General features: G+C 34.2%; 1 protein-coding gene and 1 long non-coding RNA gene across 2 annotated transcripts; one reads left to right on the forward strand and one right to left on the reverse strand.

Annotated features, from left to right (window-relative positions):
• Positions 1-1,279: 1,279 nt before the first annotated feature.
• Positions 1,280-2,844, reverse strand: LOC138124756 (uncharacterized). Its single transcript, XR_011157258.1, has 2 exons — positions 2,355-2,844; positions 1,280-1,802 (listed from the first exon to the last, which is right to left on the reverse strand). It is a non-coding gene; the product is annotated as an uncharacterized lncRNA (long non-coding RNA).
• A 6,155-nt stretch (positions 2,845-8,999) lies between these two features.
• Positions 9,000-24,440, forward strand: LOC138123241 (KH domain-containing, RNA-binding, signal transduction-associated protein 2-like). The gene is given in 6 exon segments (XM_069037854.1): positions 9,000-9,301; positions 21,002-21,021; positions 21,023-21,127; positions 21,179-21,557; positions 22,826-23,101; positions 24,345-24,440. Coding segments are annotated over 6 exon segments (1,008 nt in total). The 5' UTR covers positions 9,000-9,081; the 3' UTR covers positions 24,353-24,440.
• The last annotated feature ends 710 nt before the right edge of the window (positions 24,441-25,150 follow it).

Consider the following 25,150-nt stretch of genomic DNA (forward strand, 5'->3'; position numbering starts at 1 on the left):
TCTTCATGCCATGTCTTTATTATCTAATGTTTTATTTGACTACATGAGGAAATGAAAACCTTTTAATTTTCCCATTTTCCTGTTCCTGTCGTGGATAAGAAATGATGAACGACCTTCGTTGATAAGTGTAACGACTTTTGAGAATCGAATTGAACAGTAAAGTCAATTAGCTTATTACATCAGTTTAATTCAGGAACAACCAAGACAAATATTCAGATCACGAACTTACCACATTGATTGTATATACAGAATGATAATAATATGCTTATTGACAATCGATGTTTTATTCAGTCCCCAAAGATTGATGAACTATCAGTCTGATTTCGCCCACCATTTTTCACACGAACAACTTTGTATCGGCAGTATTTCACTGATAACACTAACGCACATCCATCGGAGGGCACCGACCTAAAAATACTAACAGCTTTAAAATTTACAACACTAATTTATTAAATAGCAATTTAATTAAATGTACCGTTTTATTTCGTTAATCGCATCTGCATTATTTGTACAATTGCATAATTAAATCATTAAAGCGGCAATTTCATAACGAAATAAACAAAAGGCTTTTGAATTCACGTTTAAACAGCTCTTTTTTATCACTAAATAAAAAAAAATATATGAATTTAAAATCTTTCCCAAGAAAAAAAGCATATTAATGTCAATAACCCCTTTTAAAATGATTAAAAATTATTAAAAACATTTCACATGAAGATTAAACAAATTTTGTGTTTCTCATTTCGTTATTTATATTGGACAGACAAGGTATCCTTATTTTTCAAAATCAAAAGGAGATCAGTTAGTAAGCTATTTTTTGCGGATCAGTACCACTTTGAAAATGAAATTCTTCCGTTGTTATTGGAACAAGTTTTCGTTAATCCTGCTCCCATTTATAAAAACGTGGAGTTGGCATTGCTGAACAATATTTGGAAGCAACTGTAATATTTTTATATGTCAACCTGTGCTTATAAAATAGCCAGAATGTAATTATGGATCTAACCGTTGAAAGAAACTTCCAAACTTTATATTAGATTTTTCTAATAGAATTCCTGTTCAACTTTATAAAGTTGTAAGATATGAGTTTTTAAAATGTCATAAATCTCAACATATTTCAATAAAGCAGTGGAATGCTCAGTATGTGAAATATAGGCATATACTTTTTGAAATCTAAGCCCATCCAAACTCATTTAAACATCCACTGTTTAAACAGCATTTTCAATTTATGTTATTATAGCCCGTTGCAGTAGCTTCTAATAAAACCGCAAAGAATAGACCCTCGAGTACATAAAGCTCTATTGGACTTTATCCACGCCATACAAAAAAAATATTTTAAAACAAAATGTGTAAGTAAAAACAAACTGAATAAATACAATAAATTACTACGGTTGCGAAGCCGCAGCATAACAATAAATTATGGAAGAAACCAAAACAATCGACGAGGGAACACCTACGCCGCATGATTGGTGGGTTTGTCCGTCAAATTTCTCTTCCAGATAGTCGTCGGTAATTTTTCTGGGTTAGTCATCGGCTCGAAGATTTCTCCTCGAACGTGCCAATTTCGGCAATTTTATTGCCCTGTCTTCCCTGGTGAAGTCATCGTCGCCGCCGTTATCGACCAAGAATCGTCCGGGGCGGAAAGGTTCCTCGACTTCCGGTTTGTACGCCAGCTGGATTTGTTCATCGAAATTTCGCACATTACTCAGACTCGCGAATGGCTTAGGCAAGGATAATCCCCATGCAAGTGTTGTTTCAGCCGCAATGATCCAGATAATAATTTTGAGGAGGAGGGCGGGAGCGTTCATCTGAAAAATCGACACGAGTAGTTGATAGACAGGTGGTTGCAATGGAGCAGCCACGAGTTACAGTGCGCAAACATGAATAAAATTTAATTACGGCGGCCCCCGTCATCAGAAATATTTTAAAGTCAAAGTGGCTTCTGCGTAGGACACGTTGTTCAGTCGAGTGATGAGCTTCCACGTTCAGATTTTGACGTTTGATCTCTTCATATGCAATTAACTTGTAATTTGATATAATGTAACATCAGAGCGCACTGAAATTAAGTGTGGGAATTGGAACCAGTTACCGAATTTAATAAATTAACATTATCTGTTCGCTTGCCTGAATTTTCCGTAACAAATTAATATTTATTAATCATCTTATGAGTAGGTACACATTTCGCCTGCATGTCAACCCAGAAATCAATTTGAGAATACGCCCCTGCTTAAACTTTAAAATCTAATCAAAACAGAATAGAGAGCCCGGATTGACCTGCAATATTCAAAACTGAACGCGTATGTCTGCATCAGTAGCTGAAGAATTAAGCTCCGAAGTAATTAAATGTGAAGAGCGCTTACCTTGACGGTTTTCTTCGGCGACTAATTACAGTCGAGGATTGTGCCCGATGATCAGGTTCTTGTGCTGGCGCGAATTGAATACAGTTAGACTGAAGCAACAGGAGTTTTATATAAAAGATGTCGACGCTCACTCTGATCCACCAGCAGTTGGATAAAGGGGATCTACATTTACCATTCGCCAAGTTCTGTCTTTTTCTCTCCATAATAACATTCTGATAGTTTATTAAAGTGACCCGCACACTCCAAACTTTATCAGATGTGCCATCGCCGTTTGTATTTCTGGACACTGTTAATACTTACTATAAGTGACGCTGATGTACCGATAAAAAAGGGGGCAATATGAGTTGCAACTGAAGAAAAAAGAACTAGTTTCCTGTTATGAGAGTTTCATTTCATCCGCGACTTCCATTACTGCGGAAATGTATTTTCAGGAAGTGAACACGATTTTAAATTTTACAGTGACTCATGCCGAATGTACTTACTTGAAACATTGAATATTCAAATATTTTTAATAAATTCAATAATAAATGAAATTAGATTTTATTGCTATGTTTAATATACTGAAAACGGTTTGTTATTTTAATATTTTTTTGGTTAATTATGGTATTTTAAAATCTAAATAAAACTCAATTTAAAATTACGATAACTGAATAAATATAATTCGACGTAAACAGTGGAATTAATAATTTAACTATGTTATCCTTAAATAAATAAATAATTGTGAAAATATAGAAATATGTACATTTTTGGAATTGGAGCAGTGAGAACTTTATTAACTGAAAATCATGATAATCGTTGCATGAGAGATTTTTTTTAAATTCAGATAGGTATTAGACAACCTAACCTATTACACATTTAGTAATAGTTATTATAATAATCACTTTGGAAATATTTCATTCAAGGACTACCTTCCAGTAACAATTTTAGAAATGTTTACCCAACTATTTTATGTATCTCATGTTTTATTTTTCAATATACAGGGTGATTTTGAAAATTGTGCAAATATTTTAACCTGTGACAGAACCCCACAATAGGTAACGATTGAACCGATATGCCTTATACAAATGTGTTGATTTTTCGAGAAAAAGAGGCTAAAAGTTTTTCAAAAGAAGTTTGGGAGCCACTGAATTTTATGAAAAAATGGATTAAAAAAATCATAGTACACTTTTTTTGTTGTCATTCAATTCATTCAATTATGTCACTTTGATAAAAACCTCAATTTTGACCTCAGTTTAAATGGCCATCACCAACCTGGAGAAAACCGATATGGTTTTGATCTATGGCGAAGCCGGTGAACATTCAGAGCTTGCACGGCAAATCTCCAGTGAAAGGTTTCCTCAAAGGATACTTCCCAGTGCACGAACCTTTGTAAACGTTGAGCAGCATCTTCGCGATTTCGGGCGTTTCCAAATGAATAAGTGCGATCTTGACCGCCAACCACAAGACCGCATTTTAGTTACAGAAGAAGAAATTCTTCACCACATTGAAAACCAGCCACGTCTTGCAAACCAACTGGGAGTTCAACTTCAGCTGCGAGTTCAAAAGGAATACTTTTTAAAATAAAAAATGAGTACAAAACGATTTTTCATTTTTATTTAATTTTGAGTTATGTCTTCTTTTATAAATGTTGTGTGTTATGGCAGCGTAAAACGTCCTTAATTTATTTTTATTGCCACCACTTAGTAAATTTGAACGTACAATTTAATAAACATTCTCAGAAAAATCGCGTTTCGTACTCATGGAATTTTTTTACGCAACCAACGTTTACGTAAACCCATTATCGTGTCACTAACCGTTACCATTTTGATAATTTACAAGCAATTTTGTTGGCTGATGATGTGATTCTGCATTTGTGCACCACTTGGACGATTTAAATAGATAACAAGTGCTCCCCAATTGGAGTTCTAGACAACAATTTTTTATTAGTACGGACATACAGATAACGGCCCACACTTTTAGTAAAATCTTCCACTTTCGAATCTGTCGAAGTTTCACCTAAATTTAAAAGATAAACTTGTATGTTGACCTTTACCTAGAGAAATTTCACTTGAACCACGTATGAATCGATATTCCAATAACCCCACAAAATAAAAACTTTTCCAGAAATTGTGTATATCTGCCAGAGGCTATTTTAACGTTTTGAAATCGCGGCAAATCTGCTTCGCTTTTCGTGGGAATTTCAATTTAAATAATTCGGATTTCGGGTGGAAACTTGGGACCGCTTGCACAAAAAAGAAGCAATTTTAATGATTTAGAAAAGATGGTAATGGAGCTCTACGTTGAGACTCTTAAAACAAGCTGCAAATACGAACTTGGGAATAACAAATGGTCTTTGGACGCGGTTGTGTCGATGCTAGCGTACCCCATCGAGCGTATGTCAATTATTTATTGAAAACCTTTACGGTACGAGACATGAAAAATTTTACACATTTACACCTCCACCGTTTCTCCAAGGTAAACATCGCTGACCATCTATCTACTCGGAACAGGCCAGCCTAATTATTTTTCAACGTCGGAAAACGCATTTCACTCTTCCTCCACGTGTATTTTAACAAAGCAACACAACAACAACGAAACTCCTAATGACACCCTGACGAAGGATTTAATTCAGGTCGAGGAGCATTTTTTAAGAAGCGGACACGTGCTCGAATTGAATTGTGTGTCTGCGTAAATAAAATATTTTTATATGGTAACGTGGAAGGATAATATTGCGAAAGAAAAACTGTTTGAGCAGTTTCTAGTAAAATTTCCGAGACTGTTCCGTAAATAAATAATCTTCCCCAAGTTCGTTCTTGGTTTAAATTTTCAATAATTCATCGACCTGTATAAACATTTCAAAGCAAGGGAGGCACTTACATGGGAACGTTATAGGACGACCGTAAGTCCGTATAGCTCACGGTATAAAACCCAAGCAAAAGAAATGTATCGATGCCCCTTTCGAAGGTAATCGATTTTATGTGAAAGGAAATTTTGAGGTAACACGCCGCCTCACCCACCGCCGAAGGATTAATTTCCCTAATCCTACAGTACACAACCCAAAAAATAAACTTGAACATTTAAAAAAAAACTCTGTGATTAAATTATTAATAATTGATTCCTAGTTGCGAAAAAAATTGAAGGATTTATCGCTTATATATTTTTTGTTCTCATTTATATTCCGACAAAACTTCAATCAACAATCCGTCAGGTTTGCCTTTATTCTTTTCCATGTTATATTCTCTACGTTCACAGTGTGGAGGTCCTCCTCCCCTCGCAACTTTTGAACCAGTCAAGATAGAGAGATCGAACAAAAACCGATTCGAATGGTGTCGAGTTCACTACTTTCCGATATAAAATTAATGCATCAATCTGTAAAGATGATACCACGGGCACTACCAACTTCGAAATTTCAAATAACAAATGATTGAATGTGATGCATCCAATAGTGGCTTGATTTTTCAATTGCATCTCAATACGTTCTGGGGTTATGTTCGTGGGAATGTTGTTTCAGGGACATTCTGAATAAGTAGTTTCACAAAGTTCCGAAACATCTTTCAGTTAAATAATACAATATGAATGAGAGAGCAATAATGGTGAATACAGAACGAACAAAACAACAATCGAGAGGTAGGCAACCAATAAAACGAGTGTGTATAGCAAGTATACATACGGAAATATGTACGATCAAGCTAAGATAGACGTTTTGATAAAACAAAAGGTGAGGTAGCACTCTCGATTTGTTTTCTTGTTGATCACCTTGTATTTCTGTTACTCACACGGTGTTCTGGCTCAATACCTAGCACCTCTTCTGTTTGTTTTCATGGTTCGCAAAACACGTTTAGCGAAACGCCACTTTCAAAGTGTCTTGTGACTCATTGTTCCGCATTAAAACCAACAATCAATTCAACCCAACCCAGTGATTTACACACCAAATTTGGGAAGCCGTGTTGGATCCATGGAGAATGGATCTGCTGTTTGATTTTGTACATTCTGGTAATTTGGAGCAAAATAAAATTGCAAGAGGATTAATCAGCAAACAGGATGTGGCTCCTATAAAAATTGTGCCCTGAGGTGTGTCCTCGACACACTCTTGTCTTACCATTCTCTCGCGGATCAAAAATGTTTTTCTCGGTCAACGTGAGCTTAATACGAAGCGCATAAAGCCTGCGAAATAATTAATAAAATTTTAAAACAAAATTAATATGGAGTTTAACTGGACAGAAATATTTACGTAACATTAACACTAACGCCATAAAAAATGTCTTGCAATGACACAACTAAAAAATTTGTTTAAAAAAATACTTTACCTAAACAATAATACCTACGAATTATCACCTCCTGAAGCAAAGTTCAATGATTCGACCTGATAATTGTACTATTTGTTCACAATAATAAAAAGGAAACACTTATCAAGATTCAAAAAGTTAATTTAACTCTGTATATTTTCTGTCAAGATAAAGCACAGTAAAATATAGGTGATAATTTAAATGTACAAATGTACTATTTCAACAAAAGAGCTTCTAGTAGAAAATTATTTTTTTGTAAAATCGTATCAAAATGAAGTCATTTATACAGTAATTTGCGGGCGTAAATAATGCCTTTTGCGCCCTAAGGCCTAATAAAAGAACAACAATTAATTTTAATAGCTATTTTATTTGTTGCATCGCATTGGCAATCAACAACATAACTCTTGATTTTTGAGAACGAATCATGTCATTTATTTTTTCAAAGCTTTAAGGTGGATTTAAATGATTTTCCATAAAGTTTGCATTTCGGGCGTGAACAGCGATTTTGGCCCTTTGGCGTCTTATAATCCCTCGGCCCTTCGGACATCGTGCTTATAATTCCACCGCGGCCAAAATCGCCTCCTTCACGTCCTTAATACAAAAATATCTATTTGATTTAGGTAATTATTAAATTTGATTAGCATAAATCAACACATTTCTTTTTTAAAACACTCCATTTCAACATTTTAGATTGTCCGATGTGCGATTTTTGCTCTCAAGATTAAAATGTTTGTTGAAAAAGTTGTGTTTCACTGTTCTTTTATATTTACATTGAAATTATGTTGTTCTTTTTGGACAGATAGAGATCAATTACATTTCCAAAGATTATGATATAAAAGGCTAACTGAAAGATTTGTAATTTATCCATTTTTAAAGAGATATAAACTTCACCCAACTATTGACCAACAAATTCTTTCGATCGCCATTCAAATGTTGCACATATGACGAGTTCCAAATCAAAACACAGTTTCCAACAAAATGTAATTATTCGTTTTCAAACAAAAAACATGCATCAAAACTGCATATTGATTCAAATGCGCGTGTTTGAACTTGATTTTAAATGTGACATAGTCCATTTTGATTTTGATTGAAACCTGTGGAGCCATGTGGTTCGAGGCTTATTAAAATATTAAACACAGTCTGTAATTCTAAAGCGAAATTTTGGTGGAAACAGTTTTTTCAGTTGCAGCTCCTCCTATTACTGTCAATATTGACCATTCATTTATAAACATTTTTCATTTGGTCCACGTCAAGGAAAATAACTGATAACCACGCTCATATCATGAATTAAAATTTAATGTTTTAACCAAAGGAATATTCCATCATTCTTATAAAACTTCCAGGGACCGAAAAGATAAAAGATAATGTGTAACTAACCGCAAGTCAATTTATTAACGATACAGTGATAAAAAGCAGATATTCAACTCCGCAATATCGAGAATTGGTCCAAAGAGCACTGATTTAAAAAACATTAATCGATTATTTAAAACAAATACCACTTAGTATGATCCAGAATAGACTTAGGTACTTCAGTTTGCAAACGAGAAAGCCTCCTAAAATTACATATTTTCACAATTTATTCATTGAACTTATGGCAGATGTAAATGTATTATAGGTTTTTAGGATTTTATGTCAACTTAATACTCTAAACGATTTTGCTTAACTTGTACTATTGCGATCAAAAAATTTTGGACACTTATGTCATCGTGCTGTCATACATTCTAAAACGACCCTTATGTATTGATAACCTCAATTTTGATTGTGTCAATTTTGAAAATGTGAATGTCAGATTTACCGAGAAAATATTCAAAAAGTTGTAAAAATCAGACAAATGGAATAGAACAAGGTTTTAATTAATAAAAAATATAAAACAAATACCCAAATGTACTCGCATATTGAAAAAAAATATATTTTAAACCGGTGTCAAATTGACAACAATTTCTTTCATGTGACAGTTTCAATAAAGCATGATTTAGAGTAATTTTTTTAATGTGACAGAAGTTTGATGTCCAAAATTTTATGATCGTAATAGTAATAACAAAATTATTAATAAAATCAGTAATAAAAATATTTAGTCTGTAATTAGATACATTTTTAAAACTAATTTAAAGTTTTGGAGTTTTTTCGAAAAGCTTTTCTGTAAGGAGTTATTTTACTTATAATAACTTCTTCATTTGTAAGACTTCTTCCTTGTTTCATCACCAACTGAGACTAAAAAACTATTTGTAGTCTTAAATGTTAGACTACCTACACAAGTAGGTTCGAGTATATGTTTTCTTTATGGATACTCTTACAATAAAGAAAAAAATACAAAATTATATTATTGTCGATAACTTTTGGAAGTTTCCTGTAATCAGGAGCCACCTCTCGACGACCTTGCGAACCGCATCAGCCATCTTAGTATTGATCGTACTTTGTTGTCGTCCGAGTTCGCTAGATTTTGTGTGCGAGAACTAGGAAAAATGGCAGATAAGTACGACTCCAACGGTGATTACGGTACTTACGCCGACAACTTCAAACGCAAAAGTATAGTAGACAAGCTAAACGAGGCCGGTGACGGTGAAAACGACGAATCCAATCCGGCAGCACAAAAAGCCGGCGAGTACGTCAGGGAGTTGCTCGCCGAAAAGCTAACAATCGACCAAAACAAACAACCAAATGCGTGCAGGCTCATTGACCAAGGTAAACCCTTTCATTTTAACATTTAAAATCAGTAAAAACATAAGAACCAAGCATGAAGAACGTTCCGTCGCTACTGTTTTCATTCCGATTAGCAAGTCAAAAGTCTAGGAGCTTTGCCAAAATATCTGACGTAACTCGGAGTTTTTTCCTTACTATGCGTCTAGAATTCAGGATTTCTCGTATGAATAAAAAAAATGCCTGTCCAGGACCCACCACAAGCGAAATGATCCAGATTTTTCATACAAAGGTGGACGCATAACAATCGCAGTGTGCTGTGATTTTTGGAAATAACAAATAATCACTTGTAAATTATAAAATGTTGTAAAAAAACAGATCTGAACCTGAACTTACTTTTTTATTTAATTGAAAATGATATATGTAATTTCAAAAAACTGAAGAATAAGCTACAACATTTGATGTGACCAATTAAACTGACAGTCCAAAGTGAGGTTAAGGTTTGACAGATCGAAGCATTGATATTCATATTATTCTTGCGATAAAAAATTAAATAACCTGTTAATCAATAGTATATTGTTATATAAGTGAGGAAAGGGATGCATTGCTAAACGAGAATGACAATTGGATCACGAGCGATAGCGAGTTGATCTAATCATTCAAGTTTAGCAATGGACCTTTCCTCACGTATATAACATACTATTTTTTCCAACGTCAAGAGCTTTCGGTTTATCTTGCATAGGTATTATCAATTTATTATTTTATACAAATCAACATAGAAGTAAAATTTGAAAATCACGTTTCCATGCTCACAGTAAACAATCAAATTTAATTAATGAATGTCAAGTCGTGTTTTTACCAAAATTTGAAAATTACTCAGAATTTACTAAACAAATAGTGAAGTAGAAGATTGTGTTGTAAATTTACCAAATACAGAAATTAAAGAAGCAGCGAAGTAGGTATCTTTGGAATTATTACCTATAAAATCTCGAGCACGCTACGGAAAGGAATACAATGCGTTACTGAGATGGAGACAAGTAGTAAGAAGCGCTAGTTTGGCGTCAACGTCAAGCTCTGTACCGACACGTTATTTAGAAAAAAAAATCTGGAACATTTGGAGTTTTAATTCGTGTAAAAAATTGTACATTTAATTTCTGTAATACTGATAAAAAAGTTAAGTATCTTTGTAAGTGCTAATTGTTAATAAAGAATTCTGACAAATGTATATATATGTATATTTGAACGTTATTTTAAAGAAAGTATGTACATACCTAAATGGGGATCAATTTTTTTTTTACTTTCCCCACTAGTGAGGGAAGTGATTTACTTTCCTCACATGTGATGCAAACGCCTACTTTCATCTCTAAATTGAGTGATGGAAATGTCATTTTCAGACTTGACGTTGGAAAAAAGTATATTTTTTGTTATTTTTAAAATTAGAATAAATTGAACAACTCGCTTTCTGTTGCGCACATTCATTTTCATTACGGTGCCAAAGATTAAAATAATTGATGTTCTGTAGTTAAACTGTTAAAATAAATATTTTTTTATGGTTTATGTACTTAACATCAATAAAAAATGTATAATTAATTGCATAAAGTATAGCTGAGGTGCGCCTGCACATCTTGTAACTGAATAATGAAAAGGCGGACAGAAATAATAAAATTATGTATAAAATCAGCACTAAAAATAGGTAAATGTGTAAGTAATAAAAAGTTATTCAAATATACCGTATGTCTTACAAATCAGAAAACAGTCAGATACTTTTATGTCTTGTCATAAATACCTCCTCAGTATTTTCACTGATAACCTTTTTGCGATACATACCGGGTGTTATGGAAGTCCACGTAATAAATAACCACCAACAGGACTCGTTAAAATAAACATTTTTTCTATTTATCATTTTTTCCGCAAATTCTTCAAAACAGAATTAACATTGAACCCTAAAATGCATACCCGCTCATGTGTTTACACATCCATTGATAACAAAGCACGAAAAAAAATTACTCGACTAAAATTCGAATGTTAAACAGTAAAAACTGTTGGTATTAAACAGCGATCGTTTCTTCAAAAAAAAACTGTAAACTTTTTATCGCACAAAAACATTTTCACTCACTCTTTCATTTCAATTGAATAATGATTATCCCATGAGCAGAGCGTCAAATTAGGGGTTATAAAAATGTAAAAAAGATTATTCGATTAAAAAAAGATCAATATGTAAAAAATGTTTATTTTAAAGAGTTCTATTGGTGATTAAATTTATTACGTGGACTTCCATAACACCCGGTACATCAGTTTTGTTTAACAACTGTAGCAGTTTTTCAAAAATATTGTACTTATTTACAAAAATCGCTGTTCTACAGATGTTATTGTAGAAGGAAAGCAATTTATTAAACAAACACGATGGTATGTGAATTATGGTCACGAAAAGGACTTTGTGGCAGAGATAACAGTAAAATCAATGTTGCACCACATGCAAGAGCGGGAGACACCTCTTTGTCATCCCTCATTGGTTCATTCATACCACACTAACGAATACCTTGATTTTAATCAAGTTAATAAAATTAAGTACAACCCAGTAAATTATCTTCAGCTTTGGCCTGGTATCTTTTATTCTGCTATTATTTTTAACTTTTTTGTGATAATATGAAAACCATTAAATTTATAGTCAAGCATCACTTTCTTCTACCACGATGACAAAGAATAATTTATAAGCTTAAAAACATAAAACAATCTCCAGTATTATCACAAAATAAATCTAGAAAACCACCTTAAATCTGTTAGTGAAATTAATGATAATTAAATAGTTAATTAATATTGCAGAAATTCTTTAATTCATTGTATGTAGTTTGTTCACATCTTCTCGGGTAGCTTATTTCAAACGGACCAATTACGGTGGACTTCACTGAAAAAATTCAATTAATTTCGTTGAATAGCTCAATTTCAGAAAATTGTGCTGAAAACATGTTTAGGATATAAATAAAAAATTTCTCGTAAAAACTTTTAAGACAACTACCTACAGTGTGAAGAGACATGTTACAAAAACATTTATAGCATGTCGAGCTGCAACAATAGTAAAGAGGAGTTGTTTTAAAGTAGAGTAGTCGAAAATTGAAAAAAAATTTCATTGATTAATATTCCATTCCATCAATTATAATTGAGCAATAATTATTGCTCTGTCAATTTTTGATAACGCATCAAAAATTCAGAACAAACTGTTTTCTTTTACAATAATCCTGAGAATAAAAGTGCAATAAAGGCAAAGCCTAATGAAATACTAGTTGACACCAAAAAGTGTGTCAAATACTTTTCTTTTTTTTAAACGTAACTCAATGACACATATTTAATTATAAAGTGGGGTCAATAAAGAACAGGAAGGAGTTCAGATAAAAAAATTATAATATGGAACACAGCATAATAAATAATAAAGTTATGGCAAGTTTTCTATGAAGTATTTCCCGAATTCAGGGTACAATTCCGAGCATTGTTGTTTTTGTGTGAAAAATCGGTGTTTTCGGCCAAAAGTCAACAAAAAAAATGTTTGGAGTGTAAATAATGTTTCAATTCTGTAAACAGAATTAAAGTACTTTTCTGCAATAATCTCAATTGCGTTTGACGTCGCATAAAGATCTTATGTGACTTCAGCGGAGTTCTTATTTCAACGATTTTTCGGCTTTAACTCTTGATTTTCTATTCTCCGTGTGAGAAACTGAGTTTCTTGTACAACTTTTAATTTCTATCATTACTCCTTTTTAAAGAAGTTGAGTTCCTTTATACAGGTGTCCCAAAAAAAAAGACGAGTCCATTGCCCCCTTATTTATCGGAGGATTTTAATTATCTATACACCAAATTAAATGGTTGTGAATAGGCTACAAAATGGCCTACTAAATGCACGTAAAGCCCCAAGCTTCAAGGCTTCAAGGTTGAACTGTCAAATTTCTTTTTCAAATGCGAACAAATACTTTTTTTAGTAATTCTGATGCAGTTTTGTATTCTGAAAACAACAATGTAAGTATACCTACACTTACATACCAAAAATACAAAAAAAGTAAGAAACGCTACTATCGCCTTTGCTCGAATTGGGCTCCATTTTGCGCTAAACACTGGCAGTATCTCTGCGCAATCCCATATGTTATTAACTTTAAATATGTATTATTTCTCCGTCACACTTTGTAGAAGAACAAACATACAACGTAGCAATTGTAATATACTATCAAAACTGAATGCAGTTGTGACAGGTTAATGGCAAAACTAAGCATTACGTAACGTTGGAAATAAGAACAATCAGTGTCAATACGAGTATGTATTCCATTATAGGGATGTCGCTGTTTACATTAATTAAACAGAGCAACTTGTTTGTGAATTTGAATTTAGTGGAATTAGAGACGTAGGTATTTTGTCAAGCACAGTTACAGTCACTGTTAAATAAACTATGTTAACCTGTGGTAAATAATCACTGCAAATCCATTAAACCAATATTTACCACTATTACCTGGCCTACTAAATTAAATATATATGCGCAGAGGCAACAGTAATGATAATAATTTATTATCAAATTATACATAGTTGAATGTAATTTGCGTAGTTTGTAATGGTATTTAAACATCATAACGTCCGATACATTTCGTCCCTTTTGCAAATGGAATGGATGCGTAATAGTCCATGGAAGCGAACCTCTCATCAAAGGAAGTGTTTTTATCCCTTACTCCTGATTTGGTTCAAATGGCTCGTTCACGATAACAACCCTTGTACTATAAGATAATTAAATTTGACAGGAACCCTTGTAGATATAGTCATTAAAGGATTGTCGTTGCAATTAATTTCGAACAATTAATTTTAAACGAGTGGCAATTGCAATTCCTTGACCTCGGTGCTTTATGACACGACTCCTGAGACCCTTCTCGCCCTTAATTAGTATCTTTGAGCCAAATATACGGCCCACTATTTCGATAATGGCTCCTACAATTGCCTACATAAGTTTATCCGATGTCTTTTAAGATAAGCGGGCACTGTTTGGACGTTCCCGTGCTCGTCACAAACGAAAATAGATAATTAAAGCTTCGAGATTAGCAATGATTCCTAATTAGGAAGACCTAATTCTGTCGCGTTCGATTTCTTTAGACAGGACGGTGCAAAAACAGACGGAAACAAATATTTCAAAGTGCCTCTTGGCTCATCAGCTGATGGTGATGTATCACAAGCGCAACCTGAACATTTGTCACTGCTACTTCCTGGGATCTCCATAAGGCACTTTAATAATGAATAGCGAATAAAAGATCGATAGCCCTTAAATAAATGTTCCTTCAAAGATTTACACTCCGTGGCAGTGATGTATCCAGGTTCTACCATAAAATGAATTCGCGGATTGACAAATTTTCCCCCCAGGTCAACATCTGAATCAAAAAATTAAATCTGAGCAAATTTTGCAGTTAATCAATCAAAACCTATCCAACAGTAAATCCATAAAAGCGTTTTTAGACGGACGGAAGTGAAACTTCTTGTGTGCACATGTCAATGCTTGAATACATCGCTTTTTAAGAAACGTGATATTCGTATTTGTTATCATTGTAAACAGAAATGTAATACCAAATCAGATACAAAAATCAAACGCGCCTGCGAGCATTGCCGGAGCCGAAGCAGCGAAGCGGATAAACCACCATGTCAATCCTTCAGGATCTCGATCAGACAATTAATGTAATTGCAGTACACAGGAAGACGAACACTTTATGACGGAATTTTGTGACATGAGAGTAACTGTGTCAGCCATCACAATAACGCACCTTATGCAAGCCTTCCTTCGTCTAGAATTTAATATCGTTAACGAACTCGTTGAACCGTGTTTTTTAATTACGATAATCTGCATGCCTGTACTATACGCAAAATTAAAAGTATTGGTTGTTTCCGCTTGCAGTATCATTTCGTTAATTAAATTTTTACGGAGATTTTAATTACTCCTAAATATGGACAAAAAAGAGGCTTAATTCGAGAAATCAATATATCCATTGATATTCAGTTTTGAAGCGGGAACCTATAGAATCTGCAAAAACTTACCCCAGAGATTTACCGTTCTTGTAGATATCCTCCTGTGAGCTTGAGCGAAAACAATACATTCTCACACTTTTTGTCGAGATAGACCCTTTAACCAAACTCCATCAATACTCCTGGAGATGATACGACCTCGCAAAACACATTTTACTTTGACCTTTTAATATAAGTGTGTTAAATAGAATATTTAGATCGTTGTGTGACATAACTTAACTTGAAAACTAATCTAGATATTCATGTTACTTGGTGATAAAATGTGCCACAAAGGCGTTAAACTCAACACATTGTACGTTCAGAGTTACCGGTTAATAAATAACACGTATGGTAATAAAGAAAATGAGATTCTGTTCCGCAGGAGAATACAGCACCTTTTGAGTTGTAACCCATTATTTTCTGAATAAAACTTCTCTCACTCCATTATTAGTCGCTTCATGCTATCCGATAGAAGCTTTTAATGCTTAAAACCCGTAAAGTGCCAGTATTGACAATCTAGTTCTACATATATACAATTTAACCGTGTTGTACATTCAATAGTCCCCCAAGCACAAATTCGATATTAAATTTGCACGTTTGAAGTCCTTGTTAGTAAACTTTGTAGTGAGTTAAAAACAAACAATTATTAAACCTACAAGATCAAGACATGATACTAACTATTATTCCATAATAGTTATTTATGTGACACGCTTAGTAAATTAATCTTTACGGGCGCGCTAGCTTTTGTGGGACGAGTGACGAAGGAACGAGTCTCCATAAGCCAGTAAGTCCAGTAAAAATTAATTGCCAAGCGAGTTGCATACACACTTTTATTTCCACCTTCAGCCTTTTTTTTTTAATTATTATTTATGTTTATAAAAAGATGATATTTGGAATGAAAGGCGGTAGGGCAAATATATCTACGTCGTCATGGTGTTGAGATAAACAACAAAAATACTGTCAGAAGTGTTATGAAAATTGTTGCAAAAAGATAGAAAAGAAAGAATGCCCGACGAAGACTTTGAAGGTGAATTTCTTGAAGTGCAAGAAAATACCCACGGAATTACCAACGCTGCAAGTCCGGTTCTCTACTGATTCGATCCAAAGAGCGGCATGAAAATGACTTTCGAAAACGGATCACAAAAGCATTATTGACGTATGTACTATTGCGGGCAAAAAAAGTGGGACATCAAATTTCTGTCAGTTTTGAAAAATTCGATGTAGTTCAAGCTTTATTGTCATTTTTTTTGACACTATTCCAGCTGACAGTTTAAAAATTTATTTTATCCTCCTATTTTCCTTTTCCAAATGCCCTCTTCGTTTGATAAAGGTAGATTTTGATTGGAACTTTGCATTAAATAAATATTCACTACGTGCTTACTTACAATCGCTCCCTACAACGTACAATACATAATGACAACGTCAATCGATTCAAAGTAGGGTTAGAATCAGATAAGGGTTATTTCACATTAAAAGTCAAGACAATGACGTTGATGTCCCACTTAGTACACAATAGTACTATGGCGGCCAAAAAATTTTGGCCGTCACTTTCTTGACATTCAAGTAAAGTGTAAATAGACCTTTAGCAATCGTAACCCCACTTTCGATTCTTGTCAGTTTGACAATCAATTTAAACTGTTTCAAGCTCAGATATTCCAAAAATCCGACATGAATGAACAAAATTAGAGCAATCGTACTATCGCGGCCAAAATACTTTGGTCGTCAATGTGACATAAATGATATTCAGTTGTAAAACAAGCTTTAGGATCTTTAACCTTATTTTTTATTGTTGTCAAAATTATTTTAATCCATCAGTGTCATACGGGTGGGGTATATCCCAGCTGCGGAGGCAGGGTTCAAAAGCAAAAGACCAACATGCTCGCGGTTTAGACAACCTTCAGAAGCAAGTAAGACGATTCTATATTTATCAAAAACTGAAGATGCCATATTTTTGACAAGAATAATTTGAAATTGTCATGTATATTGACATTAATACTTTATTTACATTTGAAGTGTCAAAAAGTGACGACCAAAGTATTTTGGCCGCGATAGTACATAGATAACCTGAGGTAAACGTTCTGTGTTGTAGAAATGACAAAATAATTTTGAGTTTTGAAATTTACCACCCAAAAAATAACGTTCATAATCAAGACGGTAATCATGACAATAAAGTACGGATTACATTTTTTTTTTTTAATTGACAGACAATGACGGCCAAATAATACTGTCGCGAGAAAAAATTCTGGTCGTCAATGTCATTTCAAAATTTGGTTAGATTGTCACAAATGAAAAAAAAATCCCTGCCCGATTATGCCCATGTCAACAAAGTGTCAGAAAATTTAATTACCGTTTTACAATGGAGCATTTTACATTGCGTCAAAGCATGATTTTGACGACCAGTTTTTTTTTGCTCGCGACAGTAATTGCAACAATTGATAGTTAAAGTTGTCAAAAATTATTTAATTATTATTATTATTTTTGATGAGCATCGTAAATTATTAGATACAAGTCTCTTCTACGAGCCTGTAAAATATTATAGGGCTCTGCCCGTAACTACTCACACTTTCACTGGTTTTCCATCCAACTTAAAGAAGTAATATACAGACTGGTTCCTCCTCGAAGAACTAGTTGTTCTTTTTTGCTTTACGGATTCCGTATGGCAATGGTTTTGTTTGGTACTATTTTATAGAATCTTATGGTTTTATTTATATTTTTGATGATCAGTATGTAACACAAACTGTAGACGTATTTTTTAGTACCTACGCGGATACGCCTTTATGACCATCACGATTTTATTATATCCAATGAGATACGTCATTTTCCGAATTTATGTGTTTTACAAGACAAGTTTATTAAATCGGACTACAGTGTTTTAGGCAAAGAAAATATTAATTTCGGACACTCCAAAAATGTTGATAGGTATCTCAAAATAATCGAAAATTGAGATATGGTCTTATGCCAGTCAATGGACGATATGTATGTAAACCATAGTATCTTCAATAAATGAATAAACCGAAAATGTTGTCAAACATTTAAATTCATAAAGTCCAATTTAACTTAATTCCACCCCGAACGAGACGCTTCTGAAAGCTCTAATAAATCGAAACATGAATAAGTAGCCGCAAAAACGCTTTAAAAACAGAGAGTGACAAAACCTTACTATGAATGAAATAACCGAAAAACACTGTAAATACACAGAGCCGCAAAAACGTGTAAGATAATTAAGAGTGAAAACCAAGCGAAAGGAAAAGTCAAAGCGAAAACCATAACTAAACAGTACCTACCGTAATTACAATTAGAAAAAATGTTCAAAATGTCGGCTGTGATTTTTAATACACGCCTCTGCCCTTCGATGTACTCGTAGATTGTCCCGAACCATTGCAAAAATTGCTGCATTGTCCCGGGTTTGTGCTGCTGAATATGGCTGTTCTGGTTATTAAAAACTCCGTTGCGTGTAAAGCCGCTTCATCGGTAAACAAAACTATTCGCAAAAAACCAGCTTGATCGATGCACTTTTGAATCGCCCACTCACAAAACTCTTGCCGGCAAATGCAATCGTTTGGTTGCAATGCTTGCACCCGCTGAACATGATAGGGGTGCAACCCTTGCTCTTTAAGAGTGCGACATACCAAACTGAGAAACCTGAAATTCACGATCTAACTACCGGGTACTTTTTTCATAGTCTCTAGAATTTGGGGTTCGAGGTCTAACACCCGTGGCGTAGGTACGCTCTTTGCCCCTGTCTACACTTCTCGGTCGAAAAGTACCATTTTCGCGTAGACAACCGGAAATGTTTGCGACTGCGGAACACGACGTGCCGTAAACTTTTCGCGATACAAAGTCTAAAGTTAACTTTTTAACGTTCATAAAATGTATCAATTATTAGTGCTTATCATGATTTTTTAATCTTTTCTAATCTTTTTTGGCTGGTAACTAAAAAATTCTTTAAAGAGATTTAAGAACCTAATTTGGCATTATTCATTGTAAAGCGCGATTACATACTTGACTACATTTGTTTAGTGTAAAAGGAAAGAACAATTGCAGTACATACAGGGTGTCTCAAAATTCGCGAATTCCGAATTCAGAGCGGTGTAGGGGATCACTTCAGTAGTCCAAATATAAAAATTTTAAAAAAATTCGGGACTCCCCCCACAAAGATACGGTGCACTCTTTGGTGTAGATGATTGTGGAAAATAATAACGTAAAACAATTTATTGAAGAATAGCTTTACTTTGGAGTAAAAAAATCTTAAATTATTGTAATTTTCTTAAAAATGAAACGGCAACGTAGCTAGAATAGTATTTTGTCACTGGGGATACGCAGGCTGCTATGTATTGAACAAAATTAAAGTGCTTATATCTTCTTCAGGAAGAGCGAATTTTTTTTTTTCGAAGTATGTTTCGAGCTCCACTGGGTCCTTCCCTGCCACGCTCTGAATTCGGAATTCGCGAATTTTGAGACACCCTGTATACCTTTGAAAATACAAGATAATTATAATTCAAAATAATTATAAAAAAACATTCTTCAATTATAAAAATCTTTAAACTACATACTTCAACTAAGAAAATTTAGTCTTTGCAATTACACATGTATGTTTCACTATTACATACATAAATACATATGTAGATTGTATAAATATTTGTGCTTTTGTTGTAATTGTTATTAAACTTCTAGTAAGTGTACAACATGTATTTAAAATATTCTTTATACATATTACAAATTTATGATGAAATCTAATACCGAAGTTCGTGGAACGATGCCTTCAAAATAAAATTGAGAGGTGATAAGAAAGTGAAGAGATTACAATTTTAAATGTAAAAAGTTCTTATGAAATACAGAAAGTTTCTGGGGTGATAAAATTGTCGACTAAAATTGAAAAATTTTCGATTCTGTTGCACCACAGAACTTGTTCGATCGCAGTTTTTATTCGAAAGATGAATTTTATACTTGTTACTTTACGAGCATGTTCGCAGACATAATTCACATGCAAAAGGTATCACTTTTTAATAATAAAAAAATAAAATTTGCCGTGGTATAATTAAATATGAACACAAAACCATTAGCAGCTCGACGCGGTTTGCCTAAACAAAGTCAACACAACACCGGGGCCACGGTTTAACCACTCAATTTAAGCTGCGAAATTAATTGTTTTGACGCCCGTTTTTACACCTCCTTAATTGCAAATCAAGCTACATCGGAGAGAATGTAAAAATTTAATTTTCAAAGTAAAAGCTGGCGGGGTTAAAGCAAAGAGAAATTGAATTTTACATGTAAAAAGACTTTCGCCTCATAATTATCACGCTTGAATTTTAATTCTAAGAATATAAAATCGATAAGTCGGTGTTGGTGACAAAGAAAGGGAGGACAGCATTTTTTTGAGATCTTGTTTGAATTACAATGGCGATTTTTCTGATCCTCAGTATTTTAAACTCGTCCACCGACGATCAGGCTTAACGGAAATCCGTGATGATAGTGTTGGAAGGTTTCACTCAGAGTTATGAATGTTAAATCCGTTCATCGGTGGCGGCGACGGTGGCATATTGAATTGAATGACGTCGTCCCACATTTTCACTCCACCTCGGCTAAATCTGCACGAAATAAGTAGGAGAGCTTTGTCGAAGCGGGAATGTAGGTGTTGAACGTTCAAAGCTGTTTGCACGTCAAAAAATAAGTGTTTCGATTGAGAATAATTGTCTTCTGTTCGATTAATACGACGTTTTCTTGCAGAGATTGCGAAAGTGCAGGCCGATCGGAAAGATCCCGCCGAAAGATGTAAAATACGTTGACATTTACAGAGAGAAACCTATCAAAGTCACTGTGAAAGTTTTAGTTCCAGTAAGGGAACATCCAAAGGTAAAATTGTAAAATCAGATTAGCAAACTTGTCGCACTGTCTCTCTTCCAGTTTAACTTCGTCGGAAAACTCCTGGGTCCTAAGGGGAACTCTATGAAGCGTCTCCAAGAAGAGACCATGTGCAAAATGGCCGTTCTAGGTAAAGGGTCGATGAAGGATCGCCAAAAAGAAGACGAACTCCGCAACTCACTCGATCCAAAATATGCCCACTTGAGCGACGATCTTCACGTCGAAATCTCAGCTTTAGGTCCTCCGGCCGAAGCTCACGCCCGCATCGCGTTCGCGCTTGCAGAGGTTCGCAAGTACCTGATTCCAGACAATAACGACAACATCAGGCAGGAACAGATGAGGGAGATGGAAATTATGACCTCTTCGGACATACCTATCGAGGAGCCGAGGAGCTCTAGGCGAGCTCCCGGAATCATTCGCGGTAAATAACCCCATCATACAGTACTTGACCAAATGGTCGTACCAGTCGTCGCTGCTTGGCTAAAGACGAAAATTATGATTGACAACAGTTGTCACGTGACTTCTGATAAACGTCAAATTTGACATTTAAAAAAATCCGAAAATAAAATGCATTCACGTTGTTTTGGCATAATGGAGGCCCTGGAAATTTTGCATTTAATTTGGTAGTAAAGCACCAATGTCTAGTACATTGTTGTCAGTTTTACTAGTTTGCAATAGAAGAATACTCAGACATTGCGGGAAATTCAGCATACCGGGTGATCAAGAAGGACTGTTTAAGTTGGCAGTACAATTAAGAAAAATTTTTAATTCGGTTATTTATAACACTGCAACCGGATATGTTTTGTTGGTTTATTTGACAAATATCTGATGTAGGTATAGCATTAACAACGACAAGCCATCAACAACCGAAAGTTACTCCTGTTATACGATTTAAAATACAATTCAGTGTTACCAACTTAAATAGTCCTATTTGATCACCCCGTATTATAATCTGTTTCAAAATCAAAAATCCACCACCTGTTGAATTATGTTGGCAGAAAAAAAGAAATGCCTAGAATAAGTTTCATTTTTTTGGGTTGGCCCTACCTCCCGCCATAATTTGACATGGAACTGTTGAGTTGCGAAACACAAAATAATTATTATGTACAAAAAGGTGGTAGCTACCGTATCATACCTTTTGAGTGAAATAATAAAATGAGAATAAAAAAACACGATGAATTACGACCAAAACGACTGTCCAACAGTTTTCTTTCATAACCCCACTTTTTTTTCCTTACACTTGCAGACACACTAAAAACAAAAGTTGGCGACGTTGTCGGTTGTATTTTCGAGGTAGAATGCAGTAATCAAACAGTGTGTCCAACGTGAAAAAAATAAATCATGGCTTCCCATTATATCAAAACAACGTCAAATTTGGAAAACTGTTTTGAACCAATTTTTGGAAATTTGTGCTTGGACATAAAATCTCATTAGAATCAACTTCTTCCCATTTCGATATCTTCAACGCAACCCCATTTGCGGATTTTTTTGTCACATTCAGAGTATTCCGGAAGTCACGTGATAATTCTTGGTGGTAAAATGTTTAGTCTTCAGACAAGCAAAGATAAAATTTTTGCCAAATCAATGAATATGTAAACATTTTTTCCATGTGATGCGAACTTGTTGATAATTTGCTGTGGATGGAGTCAGCCATGTGGCGATTGTTAATTTTTTGAATGTGTTGTCCAGCTGCCATCCCCCGCCCGCCCGTGGCCATGAGGACGGCGACCCGAACGCCGGTGGTGACCCCTCGAGTGATGCCGGCGAAGACGAAGATCATGTCGATCTTGGACAGGGCGCGGATCGCCATGGAGGAGAGCTACGGGTTCGAAGATTCGTACGAGCCTACGGAAGTTTATGAGCCATATACGAGTTCGGCGGTGTCGCACTCGAGGTCCTACTCCACCCACCACTACGAACCGGATTACGAGCCCGAATATTACAGGGAAAGTTCCAGCTCCTACGGTAAGTCAGCCTTCGGTATCTTGTTAAAACGAAATAATCACAACTTAAATACAAAAATGAAACTAAGAAATTAAACATTTAAATAAACCAACCGACTTAAATCCATCGTTGCCACTTAAAGAGTCCTCTTTTTAAACAAACTCGCTTAAAACAACCGACTCGGGAAATAAAATGAAAGATCGACTCTTTAACCATTGTAATTTAATTTAAGTGTGCCTCTAATATATTTTTAAACGATTGTGTACAGAACCATCGCAGCGGTGGAAGTCTTATAAGACTGCAAGTTCATCAACTTCTCGTCACAGTGACACTACTCGTTATCGCACTTCTCCCTACACTCGCCCAAATAAATAAATAAGCTTTAGCGCCGAATTTAAAACAACATTTCAGTGTAATAACTGTAATCTATCAACGTTCTCAGTACAGGTATTAATTATTTTGTTAACAAAAATGCACAGATCTGAATATTTTTATTATTTTTTTTAACATTTTTATAATTAGTTTATTCGAGAACGAATATATTAATAGAAACACGAATTTTTATTAAAAAAAAAGTGTCAAGTCGATTATTCTCGTCACGACCGCATTAAATGTGTACTTTAATAGCGACAACCTAATAAACCAATTTTTAATTCTGATAAGCGTAAAAAATCTATGTGCATCTTAAATGAAGTTAATGTAACAAATTGAAAATGTAAAGTGAGCTATTCTTTAAGAATAAATACGGAACATACGTAAATAATATTCAAACTTACAGGATAGCTCGATAAAATTTAATGTAGATGTTTAGATTATGTCAATTTAGAAAAAGTAAATTGTATCGTGTTTTCAATAAATTTCGAATAGGACAAAATATTGCTGGTTAATTCCCTTGTTAATATTATTTTAAATTTCTAGTGCACATACATCTTTTGTCTCAGGTAAAGTATTAAACCTTAACATTTTAAATATCAATTAAACTGCGCTAATTTAATCGTTATAAACAATTATTTAATTTATTTTAATCCTAAACCACTCTGCATGTTGTTATTTTTATTTAAATGGATTATTTATATCTTTATAATAAACATCTCATATTTTATTTATGATTCGCATCGTCCTGTAATTTTTACGTCCTTATCACTTATTAATATTTTGTCTAGTAAAAATACAACGTCAAAATTACATGACTCGACATTTTTCCATTAGCAATTTACCCCAACACGTCGTTTTTCAAATTTTAATATGTCTGTTACTGTTTCAGATTTGTGACCTTTGCCCCCTTGAGGAAAGAGTAATTAGAACTAATGTCGATGTGATATTATTGGCTGTGATTGAATAAAGTACATTATTATAAAAATTGCAACAGTGTTTCATGCGCCTTAGTTCTCTGAACCTTAATCTGATACTTTGCTCTGGTACTTTACTGTTATCAGTTTAGTTATCAATAAACAACTGACATTCTTTAAATTACCGCATAAAGCTAAAAGACACTTTACAACTGCCTTTCAAATAAACAGAAAAAAGCGACGACTCTTAAGAAAGTACCGAGTGACTATAAATGATTGAAAGAAAATAGTGGATTGGCAACACTGATGCAGTTGGTAGTGCAAGTCTTATCGTGCATTATCTGTCAGTCATTTCTATTTAGGTTAGGTTAAGTCACGAAGTACATTGTCGATTTAGATTTTTTTGACGTTTGTTTCAATTTTAAAAATTACGTGTGTCATGTCAACGATGTCGCCAACTAAAGATTTCAAATGTGTTACCAACATAACAAAATAATTTTCAATCATTTATAGTCACTCGGTATTTGTGCCTAAAATGGTACAGTTGCGGAATTAAAATTTCGGACAGTATTGTCAATGTCATGATATAAACTCTAAAACAACCTTTACGTTAATAACCTTATTTTTTACTCTTGTCATTTTTTTGTCTTTTTGGCATTCAAAAATTGTCATTTGTGGCATAATAACGGGTAGGGAACATATCAAAGCGATGATTTAATTACACTCAGTGCAACTAACTGAAATCTCAAAATTCAAAATTGTTTGGGTGACTGACACAGAA

Source organism: Tenebrio molitor, chromosome 2 (genome assembly GCF_963966145.1).
Source record: "Tenebrio molitor chromosome 2, icTenMoli1.1, whole genome shotgun sequence".
In the NCBI taxonomy this organism is placed as follows: Eukaryota; Metazoa; Arthropoda; class Insecta; order Coleoptera; family Tenebrionidae; genus Tenebrio; species Tenebrio molitor.